This window comes from Coenobita brevimanus, chromosome 21 (genome assembly GCF_032717465.1).
Source record: "Coenobita brevimanus isolate Jiangsu-jjx chromosome 21, ASM3271746v2, whole genome shotgun sequence".
In the NCBI taxonomy this organism is placed as follows: domain Eukaryota; kingdom Metazoa; phylum Arthropoda; class Malacostraca; order Decapoda; family Coenobitidae; genus Coenobita; species Coenobita brevimanus.
In genome coordinates, this window is record NC_136974.1 from 2,027,454 (window position 1) to 2,040,287 (window position 12,834).

A 12,834-nucleotide genomic window follows, 5' to 3' on the forward strand; every position below is an offset into this window, starting at 1 on the left:
TCACTTACCATCTCGTATAGTATTCTCCTAGCTTATTTATTTTTCACCACACCCACTAGGACGGCCAAGTAAAGCGTCTGTCCCTAACTGTGTCACTCACTCACGCACTCACTGCATTACTACACCGTTTAAAGATTCGGTCGTGTGTCCCTAACTGTGTCACTCACTCACGCACTCACTTTTACCACACCGTTTAAAGGATTGCATTGCGGTAGACCTTCGCCCGGACCAGGTCTCTCTCTCTCTCTCTCTCTCTCTCTCTCTCTCTCTCTCTCTCATCTACCACCTTTGATCTACGACCTTCTCTCTCTCCTCCACCAGGTACTACCATGAGAGGGCACCAGCGGGTCGTCTTGTCGTTGGTGGTCGTGCTGGGGTGCGTGGGGGCGATTCCAGTCGGCCCCCCTCCCCCCCGCCACGACACGCACGACCACAACACAGGGTACGACTACAGTGCGAGGTACAGTTCACAGGACGACCACCACACACGACACGACTACATCCCTACCTATAATGAACAAGACGACCAGTATGGAGGAGGGTACGACCAGAACAGCGTTAGATACGACTTTAATCCAAGCTATACTTCACAAGACGACTACCACAGAAGAGGGAACGACCACAGCGAAAGATACAGTTCACAAGACGACCACCAGAACAGAAGACACGACCAAGATCCAAGCTACGACTCACAAAACGACCACTACGATACAAGATACGACCACAGCCCACCACAGAACGACCCCTACACACGACCCAACCACCCCCACGACCCCCAGTACGACCCAAGATCCAGCCCCTACCACAACGACTACTACAGCTTACCCCACGACGACTCCAGCCAGCCAGACGACCTAGAGGCCAAGGTGTACGACTATCACGACTACCTGAGCAACTACCAGAGCGACTACTACGGGGGGGGCAGCAACGACCTGAAGGCTGGGGCGATCACACCACCACCCCACCTCAACTTCACGACCCCCGCCCCACGACCCGGCTCTACACTACATGCGGTAAGGCCTATGTGTGTGTGTGTGTGTGTGTGTGTGTGTGTGTGTGTGTGTGTGTGTGTGTGTCCCTGGCCTTGTTTCTCTCTCTCTCTCTAAGACTAACAAATAAAATATCGGAGTTCTCCCTAAGATGAGAGAGAAATCGCACTCCTCCTCCTCCTCCTCCTCCTCTTCTTCTTCTTCTTCTTCCTCCACTTCTTCCTTCCTCTTCTTTGACCCTAACGTAAAATTCGGCCTGAAAATCGACCACGCCCCTATTTAATTCAATCTATCCCCAGCCAATTTTAGTAAAGAGGTAGGTGAAAATATTGCTTTTTTTAATTCAAGATACCTGCCGAAAGATCGATCCAGGTGTATATGTAGACTTTTCCTTCCTTGCTTTCTTCCTTTTTTTCCCTCAGGTGAAGGACAGGTGGAAATTTGGCTGTGTTCCTTCTTCCTTCATTGATATTAAAGTCAGGTAATTTTTTTTTTTTAAATTCAGGTGTTGCTGGATTTTTATTTCTCTTTTCCATGCAGGTGAAGCGTAATTTAATTCTCGTGCTAATTAGGTAACTTTATCCAGGTGTTAATTAGCCTCTCACCTCTCTCCCAGGTGAAGTTAATTTGATACCTGTGCTAATTAGATCACTTTATCCAGGTGTTAATTACTCTGCTTCTCTCTCCTCCAGGTGATGCGTAATTTACATCTCGTGCTAATTAGGTAACTTTATCCAGGTGTTAATTAGCCTCCCTTCTCTCCCAGGTGAAGTTAATTTGATACCTGCGCTAATTAGATCACTTTAGCCAGGTGTTAATTAGCCTCCCTTCTCTCTCAGGTGAAGTTAATTTGATACCTGTGCTTATCAGATCACTTTATCCAGGTGTTAATTAGCCTTCCACTTCTCTCCCGCACAGGTAAAATTCATGCAGAAGTTCGGGTACGTGCCAACCAGCGACAACAGCACCGAGTTCCTGTTCACCACCACCTCCCTCACCGCGGCGATCAAGAAAATGCAGCTGTTTGGAGGATTGGAGCCGACGGGGGTGATTGACAATGCTACGATCGAGGTATGGTTGGGGGAAGACGGGGAAAGGAGGGGGAAGAGGGCGGAGGGTGGAAGAGACGAGGGTGGAGGATGGGAGTGATGAGGGTGGAGGATGGGAGAAAGAGGGTGGAGGGTGGGAGTGATGAGGGTGGAGGGTGGGAGAGAAGAGGGTGGAGGGTGGGAGAGGAGGAATGAGTATTGATAACCGTGAAATTTGTATCAATATTGTACCACTATTTTTTGTTGTTGTTTTTTTTTTGTTTAATATCATCCCCGAAATTTCCAAACTTTTTTGTACTTAATAGCAGCAGTGGTAGTATCTGTGTGCCTCGCAAAAATGTAACACTTTTCGATTTTGCAACTCTACTTTCCCTACTAACCCCCCCCCCTCCCGCCCTGCCCTTAGCTGATGCAGACCCCCCGATGTGGCCTGCCTGACGCGGACCCCGAGGACTTCGAAGAGGAGGGACACAGGCGGCCTAAGCGATACATCCTGGGGGGCGAGGGGTGGAGGAAGAGGAAGCTGACGTACTAGTGAGTCCATGGATTTTACCGTCTCATAATGTCAGTTAATTCCGTGGTTTGAGTCTCCCCTGTTACATAAGGACTCATGACTCTACCGGCGCCAATAAAATTCATAAATAGCCTGCGTCCGGATCCGGCTGAACCTTCAAAATATTCAACACCTTCTTGACCCACTGCCCACCTATCCACCAGATCTCATTGAAATTTTATATATATATATATTTTTTTATGTATCTTGAGGACAAACAGACAGACACAGGTAAGCACAGTACCTCCTCCAACCTCACTGGAAGACGTAACAACCCCGGCAACATACCAGAATTCAATCCAAGTCCCAGCTTCCGTATCTTAAAGCAAATATACACAAAAATCAACCAATGAGTGTAACACAAGGCTTGAACGTGTATAACAGCTGCCAGCTCATGCCAGGCTAGAGCAAACTATTCACGACAATACACACAGAAAATACAATGAAATAACAATCATCACCTACAATACACAGGCCTGCACACTAAAAAGAAATAATCAACAAGTACCCCCCTCCAGCGTGGCCAACTGGTCCCCGCAACTGGGCTCCAAAGAAAACGTGCAAGAGGAGCTGCGCAAAGCCTTCGACGCCTGGACAACCTACTCCCACCTGCAGTTTACCGAAGTGTACAACGGAGTGGCCGATATTATCATCTTCTTCGCTAGCTACGACCACGGCGACGGGTGAGTCAGGGAGTGAGGGGGATGGGTGAGGGAGGAAGTGAGAGGGATGGGTAGCAGGTGATGGGGTAGGGTGAGGAAGTGTCTTGAGTGAGGCGATGGGTAGGTTGAGACGGTAGTTGATGTGAAAAAGTAAGTCTCTATGTGTGTATGTATTAATGTACGTATGTATGGATTTATGTATGTATGTATGTATGGGAACGAAATCTCATGAACGGCTGATACGATATGGATCACAACGGGCGCAAACTGGGAAGCTGTAATTCGATTTTGGCGCGGGTCCATCGAAGTCGAATCTGGCGCGCTGTGACGATGTATTTTGAGAATTTTTTAGTTAATTCACTTCGTCCTTGCTACTTCCAGACGATTTTTTATTCAGTCTAAGGCGAAAGATTGCTCTGTTCGTTCAATGTTAAATATCTTCCGTTTTCTATTACTTCTTACATATACCTTACCCAAAACATTGTCAGATTTTCACGTACTTCGCCGTTCCCATTTTTCTATTGTGTGTACTTCATATTCAAGACAATGTTCGTGGACCGCTACTTTCCTCTCTAACGCTTTATATAAAAAATAATAAGCTCTCAGCGGTGAAAAATACCAAGCCTCTCTCATCTTACGAATATTAGTCAACAGTGGAAAAGGGCGAATTAAACGGATTTTTGTCCTTGCTTGTGCACCGAAAAAAAATGGAGATATATGTGGAGTATATGTGAGATGACAGACAGAATGAAAAATTGCAGATAAGATGAAAGAATATTAACGTATTTACTAAGATATGTTGTAGTTTCTCCTTAAATTTAACATACACGTTTTCTCTAATTGGACGTTGATGGAAGAAAACGAGGACATTGTAGGATAGACTTAAAATTTTGATGCAGGACCTTTACTCTTGTTAGAAATACCGAAAAGTAATTTATAAGACAAGTGAGGACACACACACACACACACGTATACCTCTCTCTAGTTCCTTGTCTTGCTCACTTCATCTTCCTCGTCCACACAACCACCTTCCTCTACCACTAAAATAAATAAATAAATAAATAAAGGAAGAGAGAAAGACAGAAAATAAAGAAAAGGAAAGAAAGACAAAATAATTACAACTCTGGACGGAAAATGACACGTAAACCTGCAAACATCGTCAACTTCCGCCCGACGTCCTACCAACTTCCGCGTCCATCCTTAGCCCCTTCAGCGCGAGGACAAAGTATATATATATATATATATATATATATATATATATATATATATATATATATATATATTGCTACGCCCCACGAGGGTATAAAATTAATGGAAATTTAAATTATAATTGGAGGGGTTAGGGTCGATTTTACTTAACCTCTACTACTGAAAGTCACCCTAAAGAGTAATTACGTGGTTAGAAGGAAGGAAAGAAGGTAAGACGTACTCGGGCTGAAGGGGTTGAAGATAATGAACATGATAATTGCACCTACGTCCTTCATTAAGCCATCATCATTAATTATCGTTTTATAAACTACGATTAACTGATCCGACCCGACCCGACCCAAACCGGAACTGAGCTAGCCTAACCTAAACGAGGTCAAATAATTGCCATTCAACTCACATTATCCTTATTTCATGACCCCATCTCTATCTATCAATTGCCAGACGCCTTAATCCCTTACACGGGGTGGCCACAAACAAATCGCCTCCACGTCACCCTGTCCCCCGCCGTTTCACTGCCCCGCTCCCAGTTCCCATCCCCTCCTTCATATACCTCTCCACTCCATCCCTCCATCTCAATGTTAAATATTATCCCACTAGCCAATATCCCAGTTAATTAGCCCACACAATACCTTGCTATTAAAACTGTGCAATATTCTCCTCTATGCAGACCTCACCTAGCTGCTACTATTATTCTGCTATTAATATTTAGCGATGTAAATGAATGCTAGATTATACATGACTACACAGCGTTACTAATTACACACCTGCTTCACGTATACATTAATAATAATAATAATAATAATAATACAAAAAGGGGAAATTAATCTTGCCATATTGAGTTCCGATAAGAAAATAATAATAATAATAATAATAATAATAATAATAATAAATAATAATAATAATAATACAAAAATAAAAAATTACCCCAAGCCCAAAGTACTCGAAAACGAAGATAAATAAAATAAATAAATAAATAAATAAATAAGGGACATGTATGGTAAAGGAACAACTAGACAGGAAGTACAGTTACTGTCAAAAGTTAGGGGTGTTTCAAAATAGTACAACTTTTTCCATATAACTGTTGCTGTAAAATGAAAGGGACCCGAAATTTTGGTTTTTGAGAGAGAGAGAGAGAGAGAGAGAGAGAGAGAGAGAGAGAGAGAGACTTACCTCTTCTCACAGCCGCGAAAAAAAAATCTTAGGGTGACACGCCGAGTTTCACCTGGGAAAACGAAAAATTATTATTATTATTATTATTATTATTATTATTATTTACGTAACAAATTTTATCTGAATTGGTATTACATTATTATCACAAAAGAATCAAATACTTCCCTAGCATGAAGAGTGACCAAAATTAATTCCCCTCCCAAGCTGGCGAAGTACGGATGGGGTGAGGGATGTGGGGGAGTGTTGGGGGGTTGGATAGCGCTGTTAATAGGAGGGATGGAAGGAGAAAATGAGAGGGTGAAAAGGAATATTGTTAAAATCTCTGGCTGTAGTGTAATATCAGAGTGAGTACACCCTGCTAAGAACAGTACGAAAGAGGACATAGGCAGGTAATAGTATGATAATCTTTAAGTATGATGATGATAATGACCATACGTAAACTGCACCCAGGTAAGCGATGACGATTGGCCATGATGTAGGTTAATTAGGTAGGATAATTACAGGTAAGGCAAGGTAGGACAGGTGTGGCTAGATTAGGTTAGGGAGAATAGGTGACAGATTAGATTACAGAATTAGGTGATAGATAGAGAATTAGGTGACAGAATTAGATGATAGATAGAGAATTAGGTGACAGAATTAGATGATAGATAGAGAATTTGGTGATAGATTAGATTAGATAATTAGGTGATAGATAATTAGGTAATAGATCAGGTGAGACTTAATTAACGCCTCTTATCTCTCGACAGGTATGCTTTTGATGGTGAGAGCGGCATTCTGGCCCACGCGTACTACCCCTACGAGTTTGGAGACTATGGCGGCGACGTGCACTTTGACGAGAGTGAGACGTGGAGGATTCGACCCTCTGATGCATACTCAGGTGAGGTGGGGGGGGGTAGAAAGTATAAGACAAGGATAGACCGAAGGAAACGATGTGAGAAGCTGGGGATAGAGTTGGAATTTTTTAACAATCATTTATTTATTGCCTCTATGATATCTAGAACTAACAGAAATCTTGAGATCATTTTCTTTGATGGGTGTCTGCCCTCGTCTAGTATGGAAGTTCCCTAGCACCTTTTCCTCAGCGATTTATTTCCGGATATGGCTGATTAAAATCCACTTGTACGTTATTTATGCAGAGTATGGCGATGTTGGAAGGATGTGTGTGGTGTAGAAGAGGACAGTGAGGTGCAAAAAGGAAAATAAATCGCTTAGGAAAAAATGCTAGGGAGCTTTCTTACACGATGAGAATACGGGTCTAGGACATCGCTTACTGTTCATACTTGTTCTGGTTCTCCATCAATTTTTTTTTTTCGGATCAAGATGGAAGAAAAACAAAAAAAACAAAAAACATGAATTGTCAGATAACCATGATGAGGAAATATAATGAAAACACAAGTACGAGAATAAAGCACACACACACACACACACACACACACACACATACACATACACACACACACACACACACACACACACACACACACACACTAACACACACACACACACACACACACACACTAACACACACACCCTCCCTACACACACACAAACTCCCCCCCCCCACACACACCTACACTCCCTCCCACACACACAAACTCTGGCACCCCACCCTATCTAACCTCCCCATGCTCTCTCTCTCTCCCCAACAGGTCTGGATTTCTTTACGGTCGCGGTCCACGAATTAGGTCACTCCTTGGGTCTGGCGCACTCACCGGTCTCTGGGTCTATTATGTTCCCGTATTACAAGGGATATAACCCCAACTTCGCCTTGGACTACGACGATGTGATGGCTATGTGGGAGCTTTACAGTGAGTGGCGTGTGTGTGTGTGTGTGTGTGTGTGTGTGTGTGTGTGTGTGTGTGTGTGTGTGTGTGTGTGTGTGTGTGTGTGTGTGTCTTTATTGTTAGGGGAAAGAATATCTATATCTATATCTATCTATCTATCTATCTATCTATATATATATATATATATATATATATATATATATATATATAATGGTAGAGTGTGGATTAATAGAGAATTTTAGACAGGTGTGTTAATTTGAGGTGTTTGTTTACCTGTGTACATGCTGTTTCATACACACACACGTACACATACATACATACATACACATACATACATACATACAGTACATACATACATACACAAATTCTGTCTGTCTGTCTGTCTGTCTGTCTCTCTCTCTCTCTCTCTCTCTCTCTCTCTCTCTCCCCAGGCTAAATTAAACCCCCTGACAAAGAAGGTTCAAGAGGGCGTGTAGGGACCCGGAGGGGAGGGAGGGAGGAGGGAAGGGGAGGGAGGAGGGAGGGGAGACGGGGAGGGGGAGAGGAATATATAATACTGTAAGTTATTTTTATCACACACACAGACACACACACACACACACACACACACACACACACACACACACACACATCTGTTTATCATTACATATTTTTGTCGAGCTAGTGATATAAGAGGAAGCGACGTACCGTGTTTTGTAAAGCGTAAATAATGAGAGAGAGAGAAAGAGAGAGAGAGAGAGAGAGAGAGAGAGAGAGAGAGAGAAAATAACTATCTCTAATCTCACCTGTCACACCAAAACACACCTGCCGGAGACGCATCTGACCTGCCCAACACCAGGTCTCTCTCTCTCTCTCTCTCTCTCTCTCTCTCTCTCTCTCTCTCTCTCTCTCTCTCTCTTCGATAAGCATAAATGTCTAAGTCTTAATTCTTCTACTGCTACTACCTCCACTCAATGGCTATCATCAGACATTTTATATCATTGCAAACAACTGTGTGTATGAAGGAGATTTTGAATTACTGAATATTTATGTATAATTAAGTATCTCTGTTATACCTATCTCTTGTAATTGGTGGGAAGTGAACTGATGATGATGATGATGATGATGGTGATGAGTTTTGATATATACCTTGTTTCTGTAATTTTTGTGCACCACCACCACCATCATCATCATCATCATCATCATCACCATTCCAACCACGAGCCCTACTTACATCATAGGGTAAAGAAATAACTGACTTTTCAAGATAATAAGAATAATAATAATAATAGTTGTAGTAGTAGTAGTAGTAAATAATAATAATAATAATAATAGTGATGTTCTTTCCCTATAACTACGTGTCGTTTCCTCCTACAGTAAAGAGACGACTTGAGGGAGACGACGAATATTTCAACTCTACTACGACCTCCACCACGACCACGCCACGAACAGACCACCAATCCGACGAGCAAGCAGGCGGGGGTAAGGCTGGTGATGAAGGTAGTGGTGATGGTGGTGGTGAAAAGAGTAAAGATAGTGATGATGGTGGTGAAAACGGTAGTGATGATGTTGATAAAGGTAGTGATAATGATGATGATAGTAGTAACGATGGTAGTGATGATGATAGTGATGATGGCAGTAAAGATAATGATGGTGATGCTAACGATAAGGATGGTAGTGATGAGGATAGTGATGATAATGACAGTAGTAATGATAGTGATGATACTAACGATAACGGTAAAGATAGTGATGATGGTGAACATACTACTACTACTACTACTAATGGTAACAATAAGGGTAAGGTTAGTGATGATGATGATGATGATGGTGATGATGATGATAGTGATGATGTTAATGATGATGATGATAGTGATGTTAATGATGATAATGATAGTGATGATGGTGATGATAGTGATGATGACCACCTACGCTACGACGGTGATTATGAAACAATAGACGAGTTCTTAGGGAGGAGTAAGCCCACAGTTCCATCTCTTCCCTCCCTTCCTTCAGACCCCACGTACGACGAAGAGGAAGAGGAGGAGGATATTTATGAGAAGGACCGGAGGAGGAGAGAGGAGGAAGAGAAGAGGAGAGAGGAGGAGAGGAGACGAGAGCGGGAGGAACAGGAGGAGGAGAGGAGAAGAAGGGAGGAGCACGAACGAAGGGAGGAGGAAGTCAGGCGGAGGGAGGAGGAGGAGAGGAGGCGGTGGGAGGAGGAGGAGAGGCGGAGGGAAGAGGGGAGGTGGGGGGAGGGGGAGAGGGCACCCACTGAGAAGCCCCCACCCACCCCAGCAAACCTCTGTGAAGGAAACTACGACGCAATGGCAGTGTTACGACAAGAACTCTTTATATTTAAGGGCGAGGTGAGTACATATTTTTTTTAGTACAGAATTACATATTTTAATCTAGTACAAAAATTACAGGGCGAGGTAAGTACATTTTTTAGTACAAAATTACATTAGTACGAAATTACTGTACAGCAGGACTTCACAGAGTTACTACAGACCTGCAACTTAGATACTTTTATATAGTACAGCATTACATGAGTACAAACTTACATCAGGACTTTACTAAATAAATAAGAGTTACTACAAAATTGCAACTTTGATTTGCTGTTGACGTAGTGTGGTTAGGTGAAGTATATTTGCTAAATAATAATAATAATAATAATAATAATAATCTAGTTTCTATAAAATTTAAGATAGGGATTAAAACAGGCAGCCTATCTTTTTCTTTCAGAATTATTGTAACTTCCATCTGTTTACATTCAAGGCGGATGTTAGTCACTAGATTTGTTATTAAAATCGAAAATAACGTTAACATAGAGGAGATATCATAATAAATTTACTTAAAACAAGAGGTGGAGGGGGGGAAAAGGGAGGGGAAGGCTGAGGATGAGATGGGGGGATGGAGAGGGGAGGTATATGAGAGAGGGGGGTGTGAGCTGAGGATGAGATGGAGGGATGGAGTGGAGAGGTATATGAGAGAGGGGTGTGTGAGCTGGGAGCGGGGCAGTGAAATGACGGGGGACAGGGCGACATGGAGGCGTTTTGTCTGTGGCCACCCCTTACGGGATTAAGGCGTCTGGCAATACACAGACTAAGAAGAGAGATGTTATAAAACTTACAACCAGTATTTATGACAATTATTATAACTTTGCGGTTTATAATCAAAGAGGAGGTTAAAAATATTCGTTTCAATTACTATGCTGTTTGGGTTTTAAGTATATAATCATAACTTAAAATTGCTGTTTATATTCAATCGTTTAATACACTACCGGAAGAGAAGGCCGATGATACCCTGGCATGACCTGGGCTACGGTGGACTAGCTTCTGCCCCCTACGCTCCGGAAGGGGTCAATAGAGGGGTAGGTGTTGGCATTTTAACAGTATTTAAGTATTTATATTACAAAACACCTGCCGAAGTTCTTGCTGATAATGATTTGAAAAAGGCGTGATATTTGCACTCGACTGTCTGGTACGAACGCATGATAATATTTACATCTGAGTGACACAAGATGGATGCGATTGGCTGAGTGGAATCCAATCACTGGGAAGGCTTTGATACTCTTTTTAAAGCATTAAGTGGAAGATGCTGTTTCTCCCCCTCCCCTTCCACACCAACACCCACCTCCACACCAGCAAGGACGCACGGACAGACACCCGCACGCATATACATACAGACACACTCACACCCCACTCCACACACACCCCTACGCCCCCACTCTGCCACATATACCAACACCCACACCCCTAGCCCCCCACCACACACACACACACCCTCACTATCATTCTGTCCCCATCTCCACCACAGCATTCCACACCCCGCCACACACACCCACACCCTCCCACACATGCCCGACCTCACCAACGCCTCCAAATCCACCCCAAACCCCCCACGTTCACACCCCACCCCTCCACACGTCCACACCCCCCTCCACACACACATTGTTAGTAAAGGTGCGAACGTGAGGGCAGAAATGGTTGATTATTGCGAGGTTTGGCGCTATTTATTTTTAAGTTTTCCATCTGACTCTCTCTCTTTCTGTCTGTCTGTCTGTCTGTCTGTCTCTGTCTCTGTCTGTCTGTCTCATCAAATTTTCCCCCTCCGACACACCATGTTCACCCACTTTCCCTCACTCACACCTTTCACACACCTGCCTCTCACCTTCTCACCTGCTTTCACAATTTCACTCTCTCTCATCCTATCGTCCATCCACTGTGTTTAGTAGTAGTAGTAATAGTAGTAGTAGTTGTTGTTCTACCCCTGTCTAGTAGTGCACTTCCATCGACTACCACGAGATGAAGAAAATCGTCTGATATTTGAAGGGGAAGAATTTGAGGAAAGATGTGGCCATACTTGGGTTTATACTCTCATTCGTTCGTTCAATCTATTTATCTATCTATTCATCCATTTATCGAATGATCCATCCATCCATTCATCCAGTCAAGCCATCCATTCATTCATCGTCCATCCATCCATTCACCCAGTCAATCCATCCAGTCATTCATCGTCCATTCATCCATCAAACTGTTCTTCCAGTCAATCCATCCATCCATTCATCCATCCAGTCAGTCCATCCATTTATTCATCGTCCACCCATCCTCCCATCCATCCACCCATCCATCCATCCAAACAGAGCACATATATATAATGAAATAAAAAAAGCCATTAACATTTGAGTAAAAGGGGTGTATAGAGTGAAAAACCCCGTCAGTGAGGCGTAGCAATTGATATGCATGCGCGACGTGCAACTGCGATTCTGTGATGCAGGGGGAGGGAGGAGGGGGTGTAAGGGAGAGTAATTACCAAGGGAAGGGGAGAGGGGAGAGGGGAAAGGACGAAGAGGGGAAGAGGGAGAGGTAGTGTAAGGGAGAGGAAGGGAATAGGGAAGACCTGGGGAGAGGAAGGAAAGGTGGACATGAAGTTAGGAGGACAGGGCGGGGAAAGGGATGGGGAGGAGGGGGGAGAGAGAAGAGGGAGATCGGCAGATGGAGGAGGAAAGAGGAGGGGAGGTTGAGGTAGGGAAGAGAGGAGGGGGGAGGTCAGAGAGGGGAGAAAAGGGATGGGGAGGAGGGGGAGATAAGGATATGGAGGAGGAAAGAGGAGGGGAGGTTGAGGTAGGGAAGAGAGGAGGGAAGAGGCCAGAGAGGGGAGAAAAGGGAGGGAGGGGTGGGGAGGGGAAAGGTCTGAGGGAGGGGAGAGACTGAGTTAGTGATTGATAGGTGTTAAGAGCAGCGGATGGGGACGATAAGGGTCATTTATATATATACCGTACACAGGAAGCCAGACCTTAATTGCTTGCGACCTCTTCACCACGACTACACCATTTTCCTTTTATCTTTCCTTTTATTTCTGTCTATCTATCTATCTATCTATCTATTGTCAGACGCCTCAATCCCTTATTTTTAGCTTATACTTTGACATAAATAAAAA

The 12,834-nt window shown here is 43.6% G+C and overlaps 1 protein-coding gene across 1 annotated transcript in view; it reads left to right on the forward strand.

Moving 5' to 3' along the window:
- The first annotated feature begins 329 nt into the window (after nucleotides 1-329).
- The window catches only part of LOC145392057 (matrix metalloproteinase-2-like), a 21,329-nt gene continuing 8,824 nt past the window's right edge, over nucleotides 330-12,834 (forward strand). Inside the window, exons 1-8 of the mRNA XM_080266513.1 lie at nucleotides 330-1,013; nucleotides 1,908-2,060; nucleotides 2,445-2,572; nucleotides 3,110-3,274; nucleotides 6,379-6,509; nucleotides 7,282-7,440; nucleotides 8,773-8,863; nucleotides 9,074-9,761. Coding sequence (XP_080122639.1) covers nucleotides 330-1,013; nucleotides 1,908-2,060; nucleotides 2,445-2,572; nucleotides 3,110-3,274; nucleotides 6,379-6,509; nucleotides 7,282-7,440; nucleotides 8,773-8,863; nucleotides 9,074-9,761 — 2,199 coding nt within the window. The remainder of the gene's footprint in view (nucleotides 1,014-1,907; nucleotides 2,061-2,444; nucleotides 2,573-3,109; nucleotides 3,275-6,378; nucleotides 6,510-7,281; nucleotides 7,441-8,772; nucleotides 8,864-9,073; nucleotides 9,762-12,834) is intronic.